Source organism: Botrytis porri (assembly GCF_014898465.1).
Source record: "Botrytis porri strain MUCL 3234 chromosome Unknown BPOR_001, whole genome shotgun sequence".
In the NCBI taxonomy this organism is placed as follows: Eukaryota; Fungi; Ascomycota; class Leotiomycetes; order Helotiales; family Sclerotiniaceae; genus Botrytis; species Botrytis porri.
In genome coordinates, this window is record NW_024066075.1 from 2,885,992 (window position 1) to 2,911,647 (window position 25,656).

The following is a 25,656-nucleotide window of genomic DNA, read 5'->3' on the forward strand; positions in this document are numbered from 1 at the left end:
ACAAAAGTACAAAACAATCTATAGAAGTTATAAATTGAAACAGGCCAGCTAAAATTTGAAATGCTTGGTGAATGAAACAAACGCCAAATTTTTTCTGAAGACGAAACAGTTGCACGGTCTTTCTACCATGCTACGAATCTGGGACTCAACAATATCAAAGACGATAGCAGAGAGATGAGATTTGATACCTTCATGGGCTAGACTCAGCCTTAAGAATTTTTTTCCAATAGAAGATAATTAAATCAGATGAATATAATGAGACCACAAGTTGTACAAGATTTGTGGTTGTTGTCCTGTCCGCCAGGAGACGTGCCATCGGTACTACACTTGGAATCTTAGCACAAAGCACAGGACCTTTTCGTATATCCAGATGTGTCAACAGTTTAGCTGATTGGATAACCACATGGACCCGATTTCAGATAAATCATTCAAGCGTCCTCTGACTTGAAAATAGATATTTCCAGCCCTGCCAAGACGTCTTCAAACCCAAGTTGTCCACATTCTATTATGCTCGGACTATTCAGGTTTTAGCGGATCCTTTAAAATATTGTTTTAGAATGGCATCCCAATTAATGATTAGGTAGGACTTCTTAGCTACTAGTACATACTATATGGGAAATTGCCGAGAGCCATCTATTTCTAGCTGAACCTTCCATTCTCAACTTCAAGTTATTAGACAAAGACCGTCATCTGTTCTCTCATGTAACAAGCCAATCAACAATTCAGCCTTTGATTCTAAAGCTGCGGATATTCACCAAGTGACTTATAAATAACTGATGTTACCTGGTCAAGCTATGAATGCCCAAAACGGCGGCTGTCAAGTATCCGACCAAATTTTGCCGGAAGCTGCTTCATCGCCCCATTGAGAGAATTACTGAAAGGTTAGTATAAATGTGAAGCAGATGTGACATGAAAGACGTGCAAGACAGAATATTTCCTACTACCAGTAAATAGCTGGTTAGGTGAGCGAATTTAGATTCAATTCTTCTCAATCATGAGCCTCAAGCGCAAACGCAGTCATATTCCAGCGGTAGTATCAAGTCTCTGAGTACTTTCAATTGAGAGGAACATCTTTCGTAGCTCCAAATCTCGACCTTATTCCCTGTTCTCCCCGGGCATAAATGGGCAACCTGTGGAGGCCACCGCAGTCTCTGACTGTTCAGCCGCATATCCTTCCCCATGTAATAACGTCGTTAGATCGTCCTTGTTCCCTTTAGGCAACTCGGATTTCTTGACACCGCTTTTGTTCGCTATCTGTCGGAACATCTCGAGGGGATCGTAGAATATCTCTACAGCTTGGAGACGTACTGCTGAGTCGACTTTCGCTATTGCGACGCCTTGAATGTCGATTGTTCCGCCATGCGAGGGAATGGTTACCTTTTCACCTTTGCTAATTGAAGTCAACGCAGGGCAAGGGGAAGGTGTGAAGGTGGGAGGAGATGAACGTACTCATTGACTCCAACATAATCATTCTTCATAATACCCCAATGTCTCCATAAGAAACTAACGGTTGGTGGCCCACTATATACCTCTAGCACCTCCCATGCGAAGGTGGGCATCATCCTTTTAAACGTCTTGTGACTACTCGAAAAATCTGATTTTTCCGTAGAATAGTATTCGTTCGATGTAAGGATAGCATTATAAGTGCCCACTTTTAGCATATATTCACCTGTAACGGGTGCAGAGCCATTGATAGAGAACGTGAAATTGGGATGATCGATGGTGCGCCAGTCAGAAATGTCGGTTTTGAAAGAGGCTTCTACTTCCCAGTTCTTGACGAGGTTTTCGACAAGGGAGGGTAGGGATGCAGCCGTGTGACTTTGTGTTTTGGCTGTGAGAAGTTAATGAATATTCCTTTTTGTAGATGAAAATTTGCTTATAGAATTCACACACTCTGTGCCCACACTCTTCTTGTATTTGTGTAGTCCGGCGGCTGATTATATCGCCATTTGGCATCAAAATCCTTCATCACTGCATTGGAGTCGAGAAGATAATCTGGTAATCCAGTTGTGTCTGCAGGTGGCGTTTTTACGTGTGCCGCAGCCATTTTCTCGGTTGGAGCCAGTTTTAAAAAGGAAGAAAAGGGAGTCAGTCGACAAACTTATGTTGTCTACTGTAGATCAAGTCCACTCTTTGATTCCAATTGCAGATGGTGGAATATATGCTCTAGAACAATCTTACCGCTACAAACACATTGAAGAATAGCCCGCGAATGAACAGGCAGCATCTCCGAAACTTTTCAAACGGCATGCAAGATCTCAACCGATAGGCTCATCGTCAATTCTTGCTCCTTGCATGCCGCTGGCATACTACTTGGTGTATCAGTAGGCTCAATAATTCGTTGATCCTTCAGACTGGTCGTTGCAGTGGCTGTACTGCCAAATCCAGCTTACTCCTGCGAAAGTTTTTACAAAATCATTGGCCTGGATAAACGCCTCATATGCTGACTTCGTGTGGTCTTGGCCCGAGAATCGACGGGATCCTTGTTGCTTCGAGCCAAAGATCCCCTCGCCCGAAATATAGGATGTTCGATAATGGCTGGCACAGATATCATTTACCGACAACGAAAAGAAAAGATTCATGCTGCGATGCGTACACCTGCAAGATCTAGGTAATCGCTTCCAGCCGTGGGTCAAAAATACTAGGTCAACTTGGTTACAGGATGCTTGTCAATGGTAACGTAGCACAGCATTGAAGCACGAATAACTATATTCGGCGACTACACCGATATTTCAGGTCATCGGTTGAACTAATTGTCCACGGGCAGAGATAGTAGACGAGCACACAGCGTATTCCGACCTTCTCAGTTGCATAGATCTTAACTTTAATATGCTTCCGCAACGGAGTTCAAGTGATGAAATGCGTGTGTGTATCATCTTTTGAGAGATCAACTGTGTAAAGAATTCTTTTGGAACGATCTGTGATAAAATTCCCAACTTCCATCGATAGCTAACTACCTACCTAGATAGAACGTCAAACGGGAATTTCCTAGTGGTTAGAAGTTTTGTGGGGGCGTGGGGAAGTGGTGGCGGCACCTTTCACCGCTCGGCAATATATTTATTATTCTTGAAGTGATACCTTCCAATTAGTCTATTTCTCTAATCAACTCAGTTACAAGATTCTTTCTACAATGGCTAAATCAAAGGGAAAGAGGAAGCAGCAGAATCTACCCATTGAGCAAAACATCAAGAAAGTGAAGACTACAAGTATTATCACTCCACCTCCGGAGGTTTCGACTGAACCCAAGACTCTCCACGACCTTCTAATCGCCGAGGAAGATATCGAAATATCCGTGGACACACTCAAAATATTATCGCAGAATCCTGCTCTGATAAAATCGAAGGCATGCAAGGAATTGCGAACTGCGGTTTTCGACTTTCGAAATGCTTGCACAACAGGCTTCAATGCTTCTAGTATGCTATCTATCCATCCGCGTCACTAATTGCGAGCACTAATTTTGGTGTAGTCGACACAAACCCTACGGCTCGTATCAGCGGTGCTCTTGCAGATGAAGGCTATACCGAAGCTAGAATTTTACTTGGGGAGATGCGAATCCGAGGGCAAAAGCCCAAATTAGGTGCGCTCTGCCGATGGGTTCGAGATTTGGACGTCGTTAGTGGTTTAGCAGAGCAACTTGACGAAACCGCAGCCAAGCGAACGGCGAGAGAGGAGCAATTATTAGTTGTGCTGGATGCGATACTGCGAGTCACCGGTCCAGTGGACTATTCAACCGAGGATGGTGTAGACACAAATGGCCCCATTGTACCAAGGAAAGCATGGAACCTGAGGGATGAGTCGGTGCCGCGCAAGCAGATCTATAATTCGGTTCTAGACGGTAGCATATTCAATCACTTGCCAAAAGATATCAAGTCTCGATTCCGGGTCATAGAAACAACACCAGGATTGGACCGCAAGCCAGCAAACCTCCATCCGGCGATCCTCTGGGCATCACAGGACAATGCCATTGCCTTTTCTGATACTCCTCCAAAGACAACTCACCATACACATCCAATTGTACCAAATCTACATCTACTTAAGGATGTTCTGAGTCCAGAAGAATGCATTCGAATCATTGCTGCTGGCGAGACGGTTGGATTCACACCAGATGCCCCAATACGCGAAGAAGGTGAGGAGAATAGCATCTTGGCTCACAACTTTTATTGGGTTGCGGATAATGCTTTCTGTGATGGAGTGTGGAATAGAGTTAAAGAATTCGTTCCAGTGCAAGTCAATGGGAAACAGGTAAGAGGTCTGAACAGAAGATTTCGTGTATACCGTTACGTTCCTGGTGCGGAATATCGTGCCCATATCGGTAAGCAGCCCCCTTTCTCATCAGTTCCATCTTTCTAATGATACAGATGGTGCTTGGCCCCCTTCCGGGATTGACCCCACGAATGATAAATACATCTATGACTCCTCTCCATCTGAAGCAAAGCAGTCTTCTTTATTCACATTCTTGATATATCTGAACGATGAGTTTGACGCTGGGGAGACGACTTATTTTCTTCCAAGCGCCAAAGAAGGTAGCATGAATGCGTATTCAATAAAGCCGATTCAAGGTAGTGTGGCAATGTTTCCACATGGTGAAACTGAGGGAAGTTTACTTCACGAAGGCACCGGTGTTAAACGAAGCTCGAATGCTTCAGCGAAGTACGTCATTCGAACCGACGTCTTATATGATGTCGATGGCAGATGAGAAAATCTGTTTGCAGATCAACAAGTATGATACCAAAAAGCTCGGAACGTGTTAATTCCAAAATCTTGTCCACGTGCCAAGACTTTCCCTCCCAATAAGCTCATTGCAATACAAGAGAAATAAGAGTGCAAATAAACCCAGACGCTTTTTTGCGCCAAAATGTGGTCGCTGTGTTTCTGTTAGTAAGTACCGAACGGGGATTCGGACCGGGAGTATAGTGGTGGATTGTGGGGAATTTATGCTAAAGTCAAATTCTGTACCCCATGGGGCCAACCAGCCGATACAAACCAATTACATACGTTCAACTTCTGTGTTTAAAGTGCTTGTTTTTTCGGAGTGCGTAGATAAATGCTAGGTGAAAGGCACATCGGATTTTACACCTACTATCATGTCCACTGTTAGAAGTATAGTGGCCTCTTGGTGTTGTCATTTCGTCATGGCCATGGATGACTTGAGTCATCTGGTACACGGTGAGACTAGGACATTCTCGCCGTATCTCAGGGTGTTTACCAGGGGTTCATTGCCGATTCAAATTGCTTTTCCAAATTGCATGACCAGCCGTTATTCCGCAGTGATTTCAAAACCCTGATTTCATACGTCAAAGCTTGAGTGTGGATGTGAGTATATAGTAGTGATATATCATTCCTCATTTCTACCTTCTCTGTGCCTCCAATCTTTTTTTTTCATCTCTGTTGTCTTTTCGTACATATAAAATGTATTTCTACTCTTTTATCCTTGTAGCGTTATCTACCCCCATCCATGCCGCAGCAGGTGATGGGGATTGGAATGCCGCATATACCAAAGCTAAAACAGCTTTGGCCAAACTCACGAATGCGAACAAAGTTACGCTAGTTACAGGAGTTGGGTGGGAGAAGGGGCCATGTGTTGGCAATACCGCTGCTATTCCTTCGATTGGATGGCCGGCCTTCTGTTTACAAGATGGTCCTTTGGGGTACGTAACTTTTCTGTGAATTGTGAAAGAATGAATTGACCACTGAAGAAAGATGATGGTTCATGTTGTTGATATTGATATGAGATAGAATTCGATATGCTCAAAAAGTAACGGCGTTTCCTGCTGGAATTACTACAGGTAGCACGTGGGATACAGAGTTGATGTATGCAAGGGGTAATGCTTTAGGTATGATGGCATCCATCTTGTGACTGATGTGGTAGAGACGAAAATTCCGGGAGATAGAAGCTCATTTCACATGATAGGAGCCGAGGCCAAAGCACTTGGTGTTCATAATCAATTAGGTCCTGTGGCTGGACCTTTAGGGAAAATTCCAGTGGTTCGTAGCTCGCTATCTCCTATTCCTTAGAGAATTATCTGAGAGAATACTCATATTGAACAGGGAGAAGAAATTGGGAAGGGTTTAGTAACGATCCTTATCTTTCTGGTGTTGCTATAGCGAATGTAAGACTTCATTCCGTCACCTTTCACAAATTTGCCGAGAAACTAAATGACATATATTGACGTTGTACTCATAGACGGTAGAAGGCATGCAAGCAGCGGGTGTCCAAGCATGCGCAAAACATTACCGTGAGTTATTGCAAATTCATAGTATTCGCTATCTAACTATGTCTTCTAGTTGGGAATGAACAGGAATTGAATCGCGGAACAATGAGTGCGAATATTGTCGATAGAGTTAATCACGAGGTGCGTGTCCACCTACCATCACAGATTAGGCATGATTCTTATAACGATATAGTTATATCTCTGGCCCTTTGCTGAAGCAGTCAAGGCAAATGTTGCATCAGTAATGTGTTCATACAACAGGTTTAACAGCTCGTACGCTTGTGAAAATCAAGCTTTACTTACGGGATTATTAAAAAATGAATTGGATTTTCAAGGTTATGTTGTTAGTGGTATGTATCAAATCTCACCATTTCTAAGATGTTGTCATGTTGCGAATTTCTGACGAGTGTACAGATTGGGCAGCGCAGAAAACCACAACAGGCAGTGCAAATGCAGGAATGGATATGGCGATGCCAGGAGATAATTTCGGCGACAATAATTTCATATGGGGAAGCAATCTTCTCAATGCCGTGACTGCGTAAGTCTCCAAACAATACCTTCATCATTGATTACACTCATGCATCCTATCTAACAATCCCACAGCGGCACCGTTCCTCAATCCCGTCTTGATGATATGGCAACTCGTATTCTAGCCTCCTGGTATTATATCGGTCAAGATACAAATTATCCCGATGTGACCGGCTGGAGTTCCTGGAATGGTGGAGTCGGCGGACCCAATGTTTCTTCAAACCATAATACTGTTGCTCGGGCTGTTGCTCGCGATGGAATTGTTCTTTTGAAGAATACCAATAATGCATTGCCGCTTAAGAAACCGGTCAGTTTAGCAGTGATTGGTCAAGATGCTATTGTCAATCCAGCTGGGGCAAATGCATGTACAGATAGGGGTTGTGATACAGGGACTTTGGCTATGGTGAGTCACGTAGTTTTCTCTCTTCTGGGCGTTATTACTCTTGATTCGGAAAAAAAATAGATCTAATTGTGATATATAGGGCTGGGGCTCCGGAACAGCCGACTTTCCATATTTAGTTGCACCATATGATGCATTAAAAGTCAAGGCCGCTACAGATGGCACGACATTGACTCTTTCAAATACAGATTCAACATCAACAGGAGCTTCAGTTGCAAGTGCTGCTGCTACAGCTATTGTGTTTATCAATTCCGATGCAGGCGAAGAATATATAACAGTAGGTTCTCAAAGTGCATTTAACCCATCTTTTACTTACCCTCTAATCAGGTCGAAGGATCAAAAGGCGACCGCATAAATCTCGATCCCTGGCACTCGGGAAACGCACTCGTCACCGCCGTCGCCGCCGTAAACAAAAACACAATCGTCGTAATCCACAGCGTGGGTCCGCTAATCCTCGAAAGCATCATCGCTCTCCCCAACGTCATCGCCATCGTCTGGGCCGGTCTCCCGGGTCAAGAATCCGGAAACGCACTCGTAGATATCCTATACGGTTCTGTGTCTCCGTCCGGAAAACTCCCTTACACAATCGCCAAGACGCAGGCTGATTATGGCACTGCCATTGCGAGTGGTGATGATAGTTATTCCGAGGGATTGTTTATCGATTACAGACATTTTGATCAGAGTTCCATCGCACCGCGTTATGAATTTGGGTTTGGGTTGAGTTATACTTCGTTTTCATATGCGAATCTCGTTATCTCCTCTCTTTCTACGACGCCTGGAAATAGCGCTCTTTTGCCGGGAGGAAAAGCAAATCTCTACGATAACATCGCTACAGTCTCGGTGTCGATCAAAAATAATGGCACGGTTTCCGGCGCGGAAGTCGCGCAGCTTTATATTGGATTCCCGAGCTCGGTTCCTAATACTCCCCCCGAAACAACTCCGCGGGTTTAAGAAAATTAATCTCGCAGCTGGCGTCGCGAACAGCGTAACCTTTTCGCTTAGAAGAAAAGATCTCAGTTATTGGAATACGACGACTCAGTCGTGGATTCTACCATCTGGGACATTTAATGTATATGTAGCTGCTAGTAGTCGTGATATTCGCTTAACCGGGACACTTTCGAGTCTTGGTGCGAGCACTAGCACGGGGTTGGGATCGACTTCTACTTTTACTTTTACTTCTACGAGCGTGGGTGTGACGACTACTTCTTTGACCTCTTCATTGCCATCGACATCGGCACCAATTACTACTCTTACGACGAAAATGAGCACGTCTAGTACAGGAAGCACGACTACTTCTTTTGCGAGTGGGGCTCAGCAAACGCTTTATGGACAGTGTGGAGGAACAGGGTATACTGGACCGACGGTGTGCGCGAGTGGGAGTTGTAAAATTAACAATGCTTATTATAGTGAGTATATTTTTATTTTCAATTTTTATTTCTTGAGTCTGGGAATCTGGGACTCGAGGAGAGCTGGTTGAAAATTTTGGAACTGACTGATGATAGGTCAATGTTTACCTTGATGGTGTTTGCGATTTCGAGGTGAAGGAGAGAAGGGGAGAGGAAGAGCGAGAGGAAGAAAAAAAAAAGGGATAAGATGGGTTAACATGGGGCTGAAATGGAGGATTAGGGAGATTTTGGGGGTTTGGGGCTGAGAAGATGTAAGGGTGAGAGGATGGAGTAGTTGGTTAAAGATATACAAAGGGGGGCTATGATTAAGATGTATATACGCGCTACACACACACACACACACACACACACACACATATATATATATGTATACACATAGGTATTTATACATTTGCACATTCTTCGTAGCGAACTCACTAAGAAAATCTCCATACGAGTTGATTTTCTAAATGCCATCTTATCATTTCATTACATCTTTTATATCCAAGATCTTATTTCTTTCTCTTTATTTTCTTCCCCTCCATAATCCATTTCCTGATCCTCAGTCACCAATCCCCAACCCACCATTCCTCCCCTCATCTCCGAATCTCTACCTGACACCCGCAATCACATCACTCTTTCCCCTTTCCCATTTTCCTAATCCATCACAATCCCTCCCCTCAAATCACAAACTTCTCATCTCTCATCTCTCATCTCCCATCTTCCATATAACATCTCACAATCCCCATTCCAATTCTATACTGATTCCATTCAGTTCCAATCCAATCCAACCTAATTTCGTTCGAGCTCTCAATGCTCACGCTCATTTCAAGTCCAAATTGCCAAAGCTAGCTATTTACTTCATCATGTTCCCTTCCTTTCGGATTCTAAGTTCCAAATTCCATGTTTCCATGACCCACACCTCAATTCCAAACCCTCATACATTTTCCCATCCATTCATCCATCCAAACGGCCAACCAGCTTTTACTGCTCCTTCTCCTCCCTACACCCCCTCCTCAAACCAATCAAGTCACTAATTACCATTTCCAAGTCCCAACAAACAACTCTCTACCTCTCCCTCTCGTCGGCTCCTCCCTTCCCAATAACCAACTATTTTCCTATACTCCCCTCTCCCTTCCCTCCCCTTCTCCCCAAGACCACTTCTCCATCCATCCACTTCTCCACCCTCCCCTCAACCCATTAACCCACCCCTCCCCCTCTTTACCACCCATGTATCAACATTCAACATTCAACATTCAACATTCAACTGCCTCACTCCCAATTCACCCCTCACCCTTCTCCCTCCTTACCATCTACCATTCATCAATATCTAATGCCCATCACCGTCATTCCCTCACTCCCTCACTCCCAACAATCACCAATTCTCAAACATCCCTTCGAGCTCGAGCTCGAGTTCGCACACTAAACTCCCCACTCACACATCCACCAAGCTTATTATCATCATCATCATCATCATCATCATCATAATGATTATTATTCACTTCCTAAATAAAATAGCACAATCACTTCCTATCACTTCACATCACTAGAAAAAATCGAAAACAAGAAAAACCGAGTAGAAAAAAGCTTAAAAAATCTATATTGGGGTATCTGGAGAAAAAAAAAAAAAGATGTATACTCCATGACGCCGTAGTGATTTGATATCTCTTATCTCTTCCGATGAATTAGAATTTTCTCCAGGTCTCGTCCTATACGCCTGTTTTTTGCCCCGAGATTGATATGGTATGTGATGAATCCCTTTGTTGTCACGGCGTTGTGTCTACAATTGGTGGTATTAGAACGAATCAAGAGGCATCCTACTCTTGTACTTCGTGCCTGATCATACCCCAAGATTCTACAAAGGATATTGCTCGTCAGCCCTTAACTGTGTATTTGCCTTTAAGAATCGTAGCTATATCTATGAACGAATCATGCATCATCATCTTGCTCCCCGAGGACTACTATATAACACGCTACTATCATGCGATATGAGATTCGAAAGGTCCATTGAATTTTGCGTCCCATCACTCCTCACCATACTCGCACCATGACCTCCATGATTTCCAGGAGGAAGACTTTCATCTTCACTTTCCTCCTCAGTGCTATCAATTTCATCTTCTGTATCCGTATGTTCATATCCTTCATCAGCTTCAGGAATATCATCATCAAGATCGACTTCCATATCTTCATCTTGATTATCTTCTTCATGCTCATGAACCAAATCTTCCTCTTGTAGCATTTGCGATTGCTCTTCCTCGGCAATAGTCGAAGCGCCATCATCTTCTAGCATTGAACCTCTGGGAGCTCCGAGACGTGTTATCGCATCTCTGTAAGCTTCATCTGTCATACGAGAAGCTGCGAGTGCTCTAGGAACATCCTCGAGAACGTTTTCCTCATCTTCTTCATCATCTTCACTCGCATCGGATGAATTACTAGGTCCCATTCCCGTCTCATCTGCATCAGGAATCTCATCATCAAGATCCACCATTCCGTCCATTTCACCCTCCATATTCTCAGCCGGTATCATTGCCTCTGTTTCCGCCTGTTCCGCCTCGGCAAGTTCTTGTGCTAATTGTTCTCGTCTCATTGCTTCTTGATGTTCTTCCATTTCTCTCTTCTCTTCTCTCAATTGATGTAATGATTTTGCTACTCCGGGAGGTTTAATCCAGGAGCTTCCCCAGTTTTGCACATTTTGTTTTCTCCTCTCGATGTATTCTTCATCTAAGCGTAGTCGTGCTAGAGGTGTTCTATTACTGGCTTGTTGACGACGTGAGCCGTGGTTTTGGTTTGATGTGACATGGGGAGCCGTATGATCAAATGCATTGTTCGTGGGTTCTGTGTGCTGGAGAATGTTGCTATGAGATGATGTGTACCAGAGATTGTAGGACTGTGATGTGCGAGTTAGTTGCGACTTTCAGGCAAACAAAGCTTGTGGACGATGAGATGTACGCACGTCTGTCGGGGCAAGATTTGGAAGGGAAAACATGATTGTAATTGTTTGGTACTTGGGGAACACGGTGATGATGAAGCAGTTATATGTTGTTGGTAAGGCGTACTATGATGCTGAAATGGTGGTGCTCATGAAGGAATTCTAGAATTGTTATACCTAACTCGATAGCCTGCCTCTTCTTTCCTTTGAGCCTTAGCTCGAAACTTAAGTCAGCCTTGCGGGATGGTTGCGAGCGGTGCAGCCTCGTCCTGGCGGTGAAATAACCTTGACCATGGCAGAATTAAAATGTTTCCCAACCACGTTCGGTTAGGATTCGGATTCGTCAAGGTTCTTCTCCCGTATTCACAGAAATGATGGTTGATAGAGCCATATATCTCATCAAATGTTGTTCATCTACGAGTACTATGTAGACACCTTCCTTCTATCTCGGCTCGTTTTCCCGTAGTTTCCTAAAGTATGAGATATGATTCTGCTTCTGCTTGTTCCCTGTTGGAACTATCGATCTTCTCAAAGTGTACCAAGTCTAGAATTTAGATCTGTACAGAGTACCGGTAGCAGGCCATTTGAACTTTACAGTCACCCTGAAAAGGTATCGGTACGAGTTGCTCTGATCTCTGATCGTGCTGTCCTATTATATAAACCCCTGGTCTACATCGTACTTCGTACATAAAACAATGCTGAATCACTAATAAATGAATGTCATATTCTAGCCTCGTCTTGAGTCCCCGATCTCTCCCGATATTTCAAGCAAAAACGCGTCGCAGCAATATTGTTCTGACAAACAGTTACCTTCCAAGTCTCCATGATGTGATCGGAGAAGATTTCTCGTATGGTGTCGAATGAATTTGATTACTTTTTCTGCCCAACCCAAGACCTCGTGCTGAATGCATCGGTCGGATCCGGAGAATTCTCTTTTGCTTCTCAATGCTCATAGACTTTTTCGACGAGCGAGAGTGAGTTATGACACATGTCAACAAGCGACTCGCATGAAGAAAAACGTCGGATTTGCTTGTCTACCCTCTGCAATGCTGCATGCACTTGAAGCTGGGATAGATATTTCCTTCATAGCTGGATGACCATGGGCTGGGGGACATACCCCTCACTCAATCAATCTCAATGGTAATCTGCCTATCTGAAGCTCGTAATTGGTCGGACCTCTAGATGTTCATGTTCCTGTGTGTAATTTTTTTTTTTGCATGGCGGGGATCCTTGCCGCCGCTACCAATGGGAATCCATTCAGAGATCGATATTATCACCTCAACGTTGTTCCCAATCTGATCTCATATCTCATGCTGAATGAGGATCATCGTATGCCTATCCTGGCCTGGCTACATTCTTCTACACATGTTGGGGTATCTCCGGAGAGTAGTGTTGTTGATCCAATGGTCTGTCCAACATAGGTAATGTAACCCATAAAATCTTCCTATATATTGACCAAACTTGACTGGAGCGACATCGGCCGAGATCTTAACTTATAATGAGAGTCGAGTTCCATGAAATCGTTCTCGGTGAGATATTTCATTGGTCGATTAGAGAACTGGCCAATTCACACCATGCAAAGATCCTTGCCCTAGTCGATGCAGACGAGTGTGGGGGAACTAATAAACGTATCGGTTGTTTCAATCCATAGGCGTGGGAGAAATGGTCAGCATGGGTCTAAAGAGCTTCACCAACTTGATATTTTTTTATATGACTGTGATAGCAATCTATCAGGTCCCGTACTACATATGAATCCCCAAGACTCTCTTCTTGACTTGGAGTTGTAAAATGAAATGGTTGTAGGAAGATTGAAATACCTGTATGGACCTCCCGATAGTCTTGATCACCTAGGTAGTGGAAAGTCTTATAGAGAAGACTTTCCCGAGTGGCACATACTAGGTCCCTTTTTACCTTTCCTCAGGTCCTAGGTAGGTTTCTAGTAAGTGCGGGAAAAAGTGTATTAGGTATACCGGCAATAGGTGTCATAGGTGTCATAGGTGTAATAGTGTGATAAGTCTAATGAGTCTAATGAGTCTAATAAGTCTAATAAGTCTAATAAGTCTAATAAGTCTAATAAGTCTAATAAGTCTAATAATACCGGTACTCGTAAGTGCAATCAAGTGAATGAAAATCAACAAATTCAAATTATTGAATCAGCAGCCGCGTACCTAGTATCAACCAAATTATTGGACAATTTTGGACGGCCTGCTCCGATTCGCGCTGGATATTCATTCTCCACCTCTGTTTGGAGATCATCTTTCTCATAAAAGCCTGCCTCCCTCTTAAACTGAACTCGATCCTCCTCTTCGTCAGATCAAATACCCCAAAGTGTATCTATCTACCTCCTTCAGTCTTCGTGCAGTTGTTGTCGTGGCAAAACATCCAAACCATTTTGAAGCAATAGACTTTTTTTGTACGTGGAATTCCTTTTTCATACCCCTCGCCCCTCGTCTTATCTGGAACGCTGCCCACTATTATGATGTCCAAACAAAATTCACACAGCCAGTAATACTTCAATTATTACCAAAATAACTGGACGTGGCAATTGATTCGATCCACAAACTTCAACCATTTACACAGATGAAAAGATCTTCTACCAAGAGGGCACATTTGTTTTGTTTTTCAACGCCAGATCAATCAATCGATTTTCATACCGCAAGGAGGAAGTTACATATTACATATCTTCTGCGCTAAGTCAATCAAGTGTTGGACTTAGCACAAAATTTACTCCGCACAATCGTCAAGAAATCTTGCTGAGAAAAGAAAAGTTCTTTGTTTGACAACCAAAATTCTTCCATACCTTGAGCTAATTTCCTCTTCGAGATACCAGAAAACATTATTTGCACGAACTCAAAACCTTCACACTTCATACCTCAACCCAATAAAGAATAAAGAGCTGCGCTCTCAACGTCAAAACGAAATCGATCCCACAATCGCCGGCTGCCTTGCCTACGATGGGCATTGGAAGGGCGGAAGATTTTAACGACAGACAAACTGAGATTGATGCGAGGAATGAGCCTTACAATCAATATCAATATGAGGCTGAGGGAAATGATTCATGGGCCGGAGCACTCCCAGTGAAGCAGTGAGTACCACTGTCGACTATAACCTCTTTTTGAACTTCACTAATCATAAAACAGGGGTCTGTATGATCCTAGCTTGGAGAAGGATGCTTGTGGTGTTGGTTTTGCTTGGTGAGAACTGTGAATTCGCACCTCGGGGAACATGTCTAATCTCAATATAGTAACATTAAAGGCAAACCCAGCCACAAAATCGTTAGCGATGGTAGGCCTCTTATATTTCATTGGTAGTGCACATTTGCTAACCTTGTCACTTCCAGCACGAAATCTTCTTTGTAATATGACCCATCGAGGTGCCGTAGGTTCAGATGCGAGAGACGGAGATGGTGCTGGTGTTATGACATCTATTCCTCACAAATTCTTTATCAAAAATTTCGAGCGCGAGACAGATATCAAGCTTCCACCGTTAGGTCAATATGCCGTGGGAAATCTCTTCTTCAAGCCAGATGAGGAAACTCTACAAGAATCAAAGAAACAATTGGAAGAGATCTCTGAATCTCTAGGATTAAGAGTACTAGGCTGGCGAGAACCTCCTAAAGATTCTACTCTCCTTGGTCCTGCTGCTGCATCTCGTGAGCCTATCATATTGCAGCCCTTCGTAGTGCTAGCATCTGCATATGGCCCAGGAACCTCGCCCGAAATTACCGACCCTGAGCTATTTGATGAGAAACTTTTCGAAAGACAACTCTATGTACTCCGAAAGCGTGCAACCCATACAATTGGTTTACACAATTGGTTCTATCTGTGTTCTCTTTCTAACAAGAACATTGTTTACAAGGGTCAACTCGCCCCTATACAGGTTTATCAGTATTTCTATGATCTGGTGAACGCCGATTACGAAGCCCATTTTGCCCTTGTGCATTCCCGTTTCTCTACAAATACTTTCCCCTCATGGGATCGTGCTCAACCATTACGATGGGCAGCTCACAATGGTATGGCACAAGTAAATTGCTTAAATTAGCCTTGATACTAACTGTAGCCATAGGTGAAATTAACACCCTCCGCGGAAACAAGAACTGGATGCGTGCCCGAGAAGGTGTAATGCAATCTGATGTTTTCGGTGAAGAACTTGAATCGCTATACCCGATCGTCGAAGATGGAGGCTCTGACTCAGCTGCATTTGATAACGTGCTTGAGCTACTCACTATCAATGGAGTTCTTTCTCTGCCTGAAGCTGTTATGCTGATGGTTCCAGAAGCATGGCAAGACAATGCCGCCATGGACCCAGCGAAGGCTGCTTTCTACGAGTGGGCCGCTTGTCAAATGGAACCTTGGGATGGACCTGCACTTTTCACATTCGCTGATGGTAGATACTGCGGTGCAAATCTGGACAGAAACGGTCTTCGACCATGTAGATACTATGTTATGGATGATGACAGAATCATTTGCGCTTCTGAAGTTGGTACTATTCAAGTGGATCCAGAACGTGTTGTCCTCAAGGGCCGTTTGCAACCAGGAAAGATGCTTCTCGTTGACACCGTCGCGGGACGCATCATCGATGATGCAGAACTGAAGAACACTGTGGCTAAACGTCATGATTTCCGATCTTGGCTTCACAAGGAGCTTGTTAGCTTACCTAAAGTTTATGAAAAATTGTTAACTCAAGGTACTGTTGACTTGGAACCAAAGCCCGATGCTAGTACTATTCAAGAGGACGCCCTTCTGAAAGCTTTTGGGTACACTTTTGAGCAGGTTTCTTTGGTCCTTGCACCAATGGCTTCTGATGAAAAGGAGGCCCTTGGCTCTATGGGTAACGATGCACCTCTCGCATGTCTTGCCGATGCACCTCGCTTATTGTACGAATATTTCCGTCAACTTTTCGCCCAAGTCACCAATCCCCCTATCGATCCCATTAGAGAAGCTATTGTCATGTCGCTCGATTGTTACGTTGGCCCTCAAGGAAACTTGTTGGGCATGGAGTCATCACAATGCGGTAGACTGTTACTTCCAACGCCTATTCTCTCTATCCCCGAGTTCAATGCCCTCAAGAACATCAACAAGTTCTATTCAAAATGGACTTCCAAAGTCATTGACTTGACATTCCCAAGATCCGAAGGTGTTGAAGGATATCTTAAACATTTGGATTATATTTGTAACGAAGCAACTGCTGCCATTGATAACAAGGATTCAATTATCATTCTTTCCGATCGTGCAACATCCGCCGACCGAGTCTCAGTTTCAACTCTTCTCGCTTCCGGAATGGTCCATCACCATCTCGTTAACAACAAGTGGAGATCCCATGTTGCTTTAGTAGTCGAAACCGCTGAAGCTCGTGAGGTTCACCATATGTGCGTGCTTGTCGGATACGGTGTAGACGCCGTCAACCCATATCTTGCAATGGAATGTATCATCAAGCTGAACCGTGAAGGCCTCGTCAGAAAGAAGCTCAGTGATGACCAACTCATCCGCAACTACAAGTATTCTGCCGATGGTGGTATTCTGAAGGTCATGAGTAAGATGGGTATTTCTACACTCGCGAGTTACAAAGGTGCTCAAATCTTTGAAGCTCTTGGTATAGATGATTCTGTGGTCGATCGATGCTTCAAGGGTACCGCTACAAGAATTAAGGGTATCACTTTTGAACAAATTGCCGAAGATGCTTTCAGATTCCACGAGAAGGGTTTCCCATCACGATACACTGTTACCATCCCAGGTCTTGTTGAATCTGGCGAATATCATTGGCGTGATGGTGGTGAACCTCATATCAATGACCCTACCTCTATTGCCAACATCCAAGATGCCGTTAGAACCAAGAACGATAAGTCATATGAGGCTTACTCACTTTCCGAGTACGAACAGATCAAATCTTGTACCTTACGAGGTCTTCTCGACTTCAATTTTGAGGAAAGTAATCCAGTCCCAATTGACCAGGTCGAACCATGGACGGAGATTGTCAGAAGATTCTGTACTGGTGCCATGTCTTACGGTTCCATTTCTATGGAGTCGCATTCCACTCTTGCTGTTGCGATGAATCGTCTCGGTGGTAAATCCAACACGGGAGAAGGTGGTGAAGACCCAGAACGTTCCGAGGTCATGTCAAATGGTGATACCATGAGATCAGCTATCAAACAAGTTGCATCTGGGAGATTCGGTGTTACTTCTAATTACCTTGCTGATTCAGATGAGCTTCAAATTAAGATGGCTCAAGGTGCTAAACCCGGAGAGGGTGGTGAGCTTCCTGGTCATAAAGTGTCACAGTCTATTGCCAGAACTCGTCATTCTACCCCTGGTGTTGGTCTTATCTCGCCACCTCCTCATCACGATATCTACTCTATTGAAGATTTGAAGCAACTGATCTACGATCTCAAGTGTGCCAATCCTCGTTCCCGAGTATCTGTCAAACTTGTGTCTGAGACTGGTGTGGGCATAGTCGCTTCTGGTGTTGCCAAGGCGAAGGCTGATCACATCTTGATCTCTGGACACGACGGTGGAACTGGTGCTTCTCGATGGACTGGTATCAAATATGCCGGTTTGCCATGGGAACTTGGTCTCGCTGAGACCCATCAAACTTTAGTTTTGAACGATCTCCGTGGTCGTGTTGTTGTTCAAACTGATGGCCAACTTCGAACTGGTCGTGATGTTGCAATTGCATGTCTGCTTGGTGCGGAAGAATGGGGTTTTGCTACCACCCCTCTCATTGCCATGGGATGTATTATGATGAGAAAATGTCACTTGTAAGAAAACCTTATCACCTCATTTTTGACCATTTGCTAATTACTATTCAGGAATACTTGCCCTGTTGGTATGTAACCCTATCACATCTTTTATTTATTGATCATCTACTAATTACTCGCTAGGCATCGCCACGCAAGATCCCGAGCTTAGAAAGAAGTTCCAAGGTACTCCAGAGCATGTTATAAACTTCTTTTATTACATTGCAAACGAATTGAGAGCCATCATGGCCAAGCTTGGTTTCAGAACAATCAATGAGATGGTCGGGCATGCTGAATGTCTGAGAGTACGAGATGATCTCCGCACTAAGAAGACTAGCAACATCGATTTGTCTCTCATTCTTACTCCTGCCCACAAGCTCAGACCTGGAGTTGCTACCTTTAACGTCCGCAAACAAGATCACAGACTTTACGTCCGCCTTGACAACAAGTTGATCTCTGAAGCTGAGTTAACTCTCGATAAGGGTCTTCCTTCACGCATTGAGTGTGACATTGTCAACACCGACCGTGCTATGGGTACTTCTCTGTCATACCAAATCTCGAAGAGATATGGTGAGGATGGATTGCCCATGGATACCGTCCATGTCAATATTAAGGGATCCGCCGGTCAATCCTTCGGTGCATTCCTTGCTCCTGGTGTTACTCTAGAGCTTGAAGGTGACGCAAACGATTACGTAGGAAAGGGTCTTTCAGGTGGTCGTTTGATTGTTTACCCACCCCGTTCTGCCGTCTTCAAGGCTGAAGAGAACGTCATTGTAGGTAACGTCTGTCTCTATGGTGCAACTAGCGGAACTGTCTTTTTCCGTGGTGTTGCTGCCGAGAGATTCGCTGTCCGAAACTCTGGAGCTACAGCAGTTGTCGAGGGTGTCGGTGACCACGGTTGCGAGTACATGACTGGTGGTCGTGTTCTTATCTTGGGATCTACCGGACGTAACTTTGCTGCCGGTATGTCCGGTGGTATCGCATACATTCTCGATATCCAACAAGATTTCATGTCTAAGCTGAACACGGAGATGGTCGAAGCTTCAGGCATTGATGATCCAGCTGAAATTGCATTCGTCCGAAGCTTGGTTGAAGATCACCATCACTACACTGGCTCGGAACTTGCTGCCCGCATTCTCCTTGACTTCAACAGAGCACTACGTCGATTCGTCAAGGTTTTGCCTGTCGATTACAAGCGTGTTCTACAGGAAGAAGCTGCCAAGGCTGCTGCTGCCAAGAAGGCAAGATTTGCCTTGCCATTCCTCCCAGGAAACCCAGTTCGTGAACAACACGAGAAGAACCAAAAGGAGAACAAGAAGCCATCTGATCTCCAGGATATCGAAGAGACTATTGGTGATTCTGCCGTTGAAAAAAAGAGATCTTTAGTTTTGGACAAAACAAAGGGTTTCATGAAGTATCAACGTAGATCCGAGAAGTATCGCTCAGCCAAGACCAGAACTCGCGACTGGGCTGAACTTTCGAAGCGTCTCGATGAAGATGAGCTCAAATATCAAGCTGCTCGTTGCATGGACTGTGGTGTTCCGTTCTGTCAATCTGATTCAGGTTGCCCCATCTCCAATATCATTCCTAAATGGAACGAGTTGGTATTCCGTACGTTCTCCCCCCCTTTTGGCATCTCCTCTCCCTTCTTGTCTTCCCTCCTCCTTCTCGTCGCTCCTTCCCTTTCCGTCACTCCATCCCTTCCCCGCTCCGCTCCGCTCCACCCTCTTCCCCCCCCCTTACCCGACCTCAAGTCTAACATTCAACCCCTCTTTAGAAAACCAATGGCGAGATGCTCTTAATAGACTTCTCCTGACCAACAATTTTCCGGAATTTACCGGTCGCGTCTGTCCTGCTCCTTGCGAAGGTGCATGCGTGCTTGGTATCAATGAAGATCCTGTTGGAATCAAATCAATTGAATGTGCCATCATTGATCGTGGATTCGATATGGGATGGATGATTCCACAAGAACCAAAGGTCCGCACTGGCAAGACTGTCGCAATCATTGGTTCTGGACCAGCTGGTCTTGCTTGCGCTGATCAACTCAACAAAGCTGGCCATAAAGTCACTGTCTATGAACGTGCTGACCGTGCTGGAGGTCTGCTCATGTATGGTATCCCTAACATGAAGCTTGACAAGAAAATTGTCAAGCGCCGTACAGATTTCATGGCTGCCGAGGGGATCACATTCAAGACTAACGTTGCAGTTGGTCAAGATGTTCAACTTATGGATCTCAAGGCTGAAAACGACGCAGTAGTCATCGCTACTGGAGCTACTGTTGCTCGTGATCTCCCAATCAAGAACCGAAGCCTTGAGGGTATTCATTTTGCTATGCAATTCTTGCACCGCAACACCAAGTCTCTACTTGACTCAGAGCTTGCTGATGACGAATACATCTCCGCTAAGGGCAAGCATGTTGTTGTAATCGGTGGTGGTGATACTGGAAACGATTGCATCGGTACTTCCGTCCGACACGGTGCCAAGTCAGTCACAAACTTTGAACTTTTACCTCAGCCACCAAACGAGCGTGCCCGTGATAACCCATGGCCCCAATGGCCACGTGTCTACCGTGTAGACTATGGTCACACCGAGGTAAAGCAGCACATGGGCAAAGATCCTCGTGAATACTGTGTCATGTCTGAAGAGTTTGTCGATGATGGAACTGGAAAGGTTAAGGGTATCAACACTATTCGTGTCGAATGGACCAAATCTTCCACTGGTGGCTGGGACATGAAGAAGATCGAAGGATCCCAACAATTCTTCCCAGCTGATCTTGTCCTTTTGTCTATGGGTTTCCTCGGTCCCGAGGATCGTGTTCTCGGCGATGACATTGAGAAGGATGGCCGCAAGAATGTCAAGACTGCTCCTGGCAAGTACTCTACCAATGTTGAGGGTATCTTCGCTGCAGGAGATTGTCGTCGTGGACAATCTCTCATCGTTTGGTAAGTCATAAATCACAGACTACAATTTTATCTTGATATAGTTTTCTAACAGAATTTAGGGGTATCAACGAAGGCAGACAATGTGCTAGAGAGTGTGATCGCTTCTTGGAGGGATCTACCTCTTTGCCTGTCACTGGTGGAATTGTTAAGAACAACGCATCCGAAATCCTAGCCCGTGGCCCTCATCGCGAGACTTTAGGACGCGCTGAGCGCGCTCCTATCCAAATCGCCGCAGCTGCAACATAAAGCACGACACACCCACTTACAAATTTACTTACATTCAACATATTTGCATCGACGCTTGCATTGTAATGGTATGAATATTTACATTCTAGAATGAACATATCAAAAGTATATTTCTGGCATTACTGGGAGAACGAAATGAATAACGACACGATTCGGTGTTCAAAAATAATGGTCGGACTACTTTATATGCATTGTTCATGGGAGGAAAAAGGGGAGACAGGCGGCAGGGTTCATCAATTGTGCAATATGGCTTCATGATGGTTATGCTTTTTACGATACCAGCGAGTGCGAACACTTCTTTGGACAGTCGATGATGACGATTGACGCGTGCGAGGGAGTTGGACTGGTTTGAATTGCCTTTCACTTACTATTATTTGTACATAAATGATGTATTTGCGAGTGAACGAGAAGAGTCAGCAAAGAAAGAAAATCAAAGTTTACATCAAATACAAATCGATATCGCATTATGATTGGCGACATGGCATTTTGAGTAGATATGTACACATAGATATTCCAATATATCTGTAAATCCAATTTGGCGTGAGGCTTCTGTCGGCCATTTAGATGCTATCTCATGCTACCACTCTGTAGGTATCCATCCCATCGTGGCATCTGATTAATTAGTCAGATCTTACATTGTCATTGGTAAAGTCAAGATTTTTTATTTCTTTTCCATACACATATTGCCCGACCAACCGGAAGACAACCAGTGGATAAATCCATCGATATCCTAGTTCCGATGATACAATGCATAATGCTTGTACAAAGTATAAAGTACTTCGTACTCCGTCGGTAGGTATGTATGTATGTCCACTATACGACGTAGGTACGTACATGGATGGTGGTGAGCATGGAAGACGAGCCGGTGCAATCACATCGCTGGTTGGGTGCACGTGGGTGGGTGGGATTGTTGTACAGTACGAGGGGAGTATGGAAAATGGGAAAATGGGAAAATTGATGGAGGTAAGATTACATACCTATGATTTTGACATGTGCGGATTTGTATTAATGTTGGAATTGGGATTGAATAGTTAGATTTCTTTTGAATGTCACTGTGAAGGTTGGAGATTTTAATAAATACGAAGGCTTTTAGTGACTAGTTCGGATTTGACAGTAAAAAAACGAAGAAGAAAAAACAATTTCGATACCGATATACAAAAAGTTATTGATGAGACTTCCAACATTTTTCTAATTTGTGCTCTATATAATAGTACTGTGATTCAATTTGATGATTTTTCCAAGTGACAGATGTTATATTGACTGATATATAACATTTCATCTGAATTTCATGTTATCGTCATTTTTTGAATGTTTTTAGCATTGATTAACATTTGATTTCGTCGCCGTATAAGGTTTCATTAAGCTCCAACCTCCTTAACCTTATAGCTTTCACAAGCTTCAGCACAAATCAATCCTTCCTACTTCCAATTCCACTCTTCCTTTTCATTCAACCAACAACACAAAATACAATAGTTTCATTTCACCGTCACTATGCGTTTTGGCCAGACATTGAAGAAATCAATATATCCGCCATGGAAGGATCAATACATCGATTATGCGAAGCTTAAACACCTCTTACGAGAAGATTCAGCATCTGAGGGTGACGATAGGCCATGGACCGCAGATGACGAGACTAAATTCTGCGAGGAGATCCTCAACGTCCAATTGGAAAAGATCGCATCCTTTCAAGAATCTACATTCAAGAGACTGGAACAGCGTGCTAATGCGACTGGAGAGAAACTCAAGGAACTCGCACCAGAAGATGGGAAATCAAAAGACGATGCTCTCACCTCCAAATTCAAGAAGATTGAGGAGGAGCTTGATGCGATCATCAATGACACAAAGGAATTGAAGAAATATAGCAGCATTAATTATACCGCCTTCTTGAAGATTGTCAAGAAACATGATCGCAAGAGGGGTAACAACTACAAGATTAGGCCGATGGTACAAATGAGTTTGCAGAAGAGACCTTTTAATTCGGAACAGGGCTATTCAGCATTGCTCAACCAATTGTCGATGATGTACTTTGTTGTCCGCCAACAACTGGATGATAATACGGATCCTGCAGTACCTTCATCCTCTGATGTTCAATCACAGTCACAATCACCGGAGAAGTATACTGCGTACAAATGTAAGTAGATTAGATCCTCACATGAATTCGTATACTAATAAACTTCCTTATAGTTTGGGTTCACCCTGATAATCTTCTGGAAGTCAAGACCTATATCCTTCGTCGACTTCCCGCTGTAGTATATAGCGAACCGTCATCGAAAAGCCCCGAACCTCAAGCTGACCCTACTCTCAATTCTCTCTATCTTGATAGCCCGGATTTCACGCTTTATGACCAAAAGAGGGAGAAGAAAGAGAATGCTATGTCACTACGGATCAGATGGTATGGTCAATTGAAGGACAATCCAGAGCTTCACTTTGAACAAAAGATTGTACATGAGAATGGCACCAGCGAAGAAAAGAAGCTTTTGATAAAGGAAAAATATATCGACTCCTTCATCAAAGGTGAATACAAAATGGAGAAGAGTATACAAAAGATGGAACGACAAGGGCTTCCAGAAGCAAGAATCGAGGCCTTCAAGAAGACTGTGAACGATATTCAATCATTGATTAAGGAGAACGGTTTACAACCAATCTTGCGAGCTAATTACACTCGGACTGCCTTTCAAAAGCCAGTGGACGACAGAGTTAGGATATCTATTGATACTCAATTGGCATTCATCCGGGAAGATTGCATAGACGAGGACAGACCTTGCAGAGATCCCAAGAGCTGGCACCGACGCGACATTGATAGTAGTGCCATGTCATATCCATTCAGCAACATCAACCCAGGAGAAATATCAAGATTTCCATATTCGGTATTGGAAATCAAGGTTAAGGATGATGCAACCAAGAAGCAGCCTCAATGGGTACAGGATTTGATGGGGTCACATCTTGTGTACGCCGCGCCAGGCTTCTCTAAATTCCTTCAAGGTGCTGTATCTCTCTTTGAAGATAATGTCAACGACTATCCTTCGTGGCACGGAAACTTGACGGACGATATTCGCAAAGATCCACAAGCGGCATGGGAGGAAGATCAAACGCGAAAAGCAAAGCAGGCCGAGAACGATCTCGTAATCGGTAGCTTCATTGGAACTTCTCAAAAAGCAAGCGCAAGTTTCAAACCTGCTGTGAGCTCGCCGGTAGGCAAGTCGTATATGGAGGAGAGAATGGTTGCTGAGGAGAGAGCTGGCAGAAGATCCAATCTGGATGGTTCTTCTGCTTCTGGAGATGCTGGCAATGAAGAAGACGAAACTCAAGGCTCAAGTAGTCAAGGTGGATATGGTACCTTGGCATCTGTATTCCCATCTTTCTCCCTCTCGCGTTATGCCCAATCACGCCGATCGAAAAGTACTCAGTTGCCTCCTGGTGTTACTAAACCAACTCAATACATTAAGGATTCAGGTCCTTTACAAGTCGAACCTAAAGTTTGGCTAGCCAATGAACGTACATTTTTGAAATGGCAACACATATGCATTTTATTGGGGTCTCTTGCTGTTAGTTTATACACCGCTGCAGGAAAAGATGAAATTGCAGAAGCTATGGGTATTGCATATATTATTATTGCCATCTTTGCTGGAAGTTGGGGCTACTGGATGCATTACACGCGGCGACAGATGATTGTTGACAGAAGCGGAAAAGATTTTGATAATTTGATTGGACCAATGATTGTCAGCGCTGCCCTTATGGTGTCCTTATTGCTCAATTTCTTCTTCAAGGTAAGCTTCCACAACAGAGGATTATGGAAGGTGATAGCTAACTAATATACGTGTAGTACAAACAAGCTATGGCAAAGTACCGAGAAGACGAACTTGATTTAACCAACATGGTATTGGCTAATCAAACTGTGAAGGATTTCAAGATTGATTTGTAAATAAACGTATGATTGAGGGGTAGTGGATCCTTTGGCTGTATATTTCGAGCGAGCTTGAGCTTCTAGCGCTGCATAGGTATACCAAGTTGTTTGCTCAACTCAACAGTAGATAGTTTTAAAGATGTAGTAATACCCCAGTTTATAACTTGGCGTCAGGAATTGACACGACTGTAATGCACTCCGTAAGGAGAGCAATGAAGAAGACACCTTACTCGGTGATTCCTATGACTACACACCTAGTGGATCGACTCATCAAGCATGAATACGTGCTTTACCGTGAAATAGCCGGGAGATAACCGAAGAGATAGGGATGATAGGGTTGTTATAACAAAAATATAGTGGATATTAGGGACTCGGTC

At 43.9% G+C, this 25,656-nt stretch overlaps 7 protein-coding genes across 7 annotated transcripts; 5 read left to right on the forward strand and 2 right to left on the reverse strand.

Moving 5' to 3' along the window:
• Positions 1 to 1,095: 1,095 nt before the first annotated feature.
• On the reverse strand, positions 1,096 to 2,047 carry EAF01_000782 (uncharacterized protein; the record flags this gene model as incomplete). Its single annotated transcript, XM_038909032.1, has 3 exons — positions 1,096 to 1,390; positions 1,450 to 1,831; positions 1,894 to 2,047. 3 exons carry the CDS (start codon positions 2,045 to 2,047, stop codon positions 1,096 to 1,098), a joined length of 831 nt encoding a protein of 276 aa, XP_038775938.1.
• Positions 2,048 to 3,130: 1,083 nt separating this feature from the next.
• EAF01_000783 (uncharacterized protein) lies at positions 3,131 to 5,064 on the forward strand (the record flags this gene model as incomplete). Its single annotated transcript, XM_038909033.1, has 3 exons — positions 3,131 to 3,413; positions 3,467 to 4,312; positions 4,359 to 5,064. The coding sequence occupies 3 exons, from the start codon at positions 3,131 to 3,133 to the stop codon at positions 4,694 to 4,696; spliced, it is 1,467 nt and encodes a 488-aa protein (XP_038775939.1). The 3' UTR covers positions 4,697 to 5,064.
• Positions 5,065 to 5,409: 345 nt separating this feature from the next.
• Positions 5,410 to 8,091, forward strand: EAF01_000784 (uncharacterized protein; the record flags this gene model as incomplete). Its single annotated transcript, XM_038909034.1, has 11 exons — positions 5,410 to 5,648; positions 5,737 to 5,834; positions 5,912 to 5,989; positions 6,049 to 6,110; positions 6,185 to 6,236; positions 6,286 to 6,353; positions 6,406 to 6,562; positions 6,627 to 6,750; positions 6,816 to 7,143; positions 7,223 to 7,417; positions 7,468 to 8,091. 11 exons carry the CDS (start codon positions 5,410 to 5,412, stop codon positions 8,089 to 8,091), a joined length of 2,025 nt encoding a protein of 674 aa, XP_038775940.1.
• Positions 8,092 to 8,911: 820 nt separating this feature from the next.
• EAF01_000785 (uncharacterized protein) lies at positions 8,912 to 9,562 on the forward strand (the record flags this gene model as incomplete). The annotated part of the gene is made up of 2 exons (XM_038909035.1): positions 8,912 to 8,925; positions 9,301 to 9,562. 2 exons carry the CDS (start codon positions 8,912 to 8,914, stop codon positions 9,560 to 9,562), a joined length of 276 nt encoding a protein of 91 aa, XP_038775941.1.
• Positions 9,563 to 10,464: 902 nt separating this feature from the next.
• On the reverse strand, positions 10,465 to 11,511 carry EAF01_000786 (uncharacterized protein; the record flags this gene model as incomplete). The annotated part of the gene is made up of 2 exons (XM_038909036.1): positions 10,465 to 11,412; positions 11,479 to 11,511. The coding sequence occupies 2 exons, from the start codon at positions 11,509 to 11,511 to the stop codon at positions 10,465 to 10,467; spliced, it is 981 nt and encodes a 326-aa protein (XP_038775942.1).
• Positions 11,512 to 13,756: 2,245 nt separating this feature from the next.
• Positions 13,757 to 21,893, forward strand: EAF01_000787 (uncharacterized protein). Its single transcript, XM_038909037.1, has 10 exons — positions 13,757 to 13,867; positions 14,285 to 14,539; positions 14,595 to 14,648; positions 14,699 to 14,739; positions 14,795 to 15,466; positions 15,520 to 18,208; positions 18,260 to 18,276; positions 18,332 to 19,798; positions 19,965 to 21,129; positions 21,189 to 21,893. Exons 2-10 carry the CDS (start codon positions 14,409 to 14,411, stop codon positions 21,373 to 21,375), a joined length of 6,423 nt encoding a protein of 2,140 aa, XP_038775943.1. The 5' UTR covers positions 13,757 to 13,867; positions 14,285 to 14,408; the 3' UTR covers positions 21,376 to 21,893.
• Positions 21,894 to 22,866: 973 nt separating this feature from the next.
• On the forward strand, positions 22,867 to 25,297 carry EAF01_000788 (uncharacterized protein; the record flags this gene model as incomplete). The annotated part of the gene is made up of 3 exons (XM_038909038.1): positions 22,867 to 23,506; positions 23,560 to 25,142; positions 25,199 to 25,297. 3 exons carry the CDS (start codon positions 22,867 to 22,869, stop codon positions 25,295 to 25,297), a joined length of 2,322 nt encoding a protein of 773 aa, XP_038775944.1.
• Between the last annotated feature and the right edge of the window lie 359 nt (positions 25,298 to 25,656).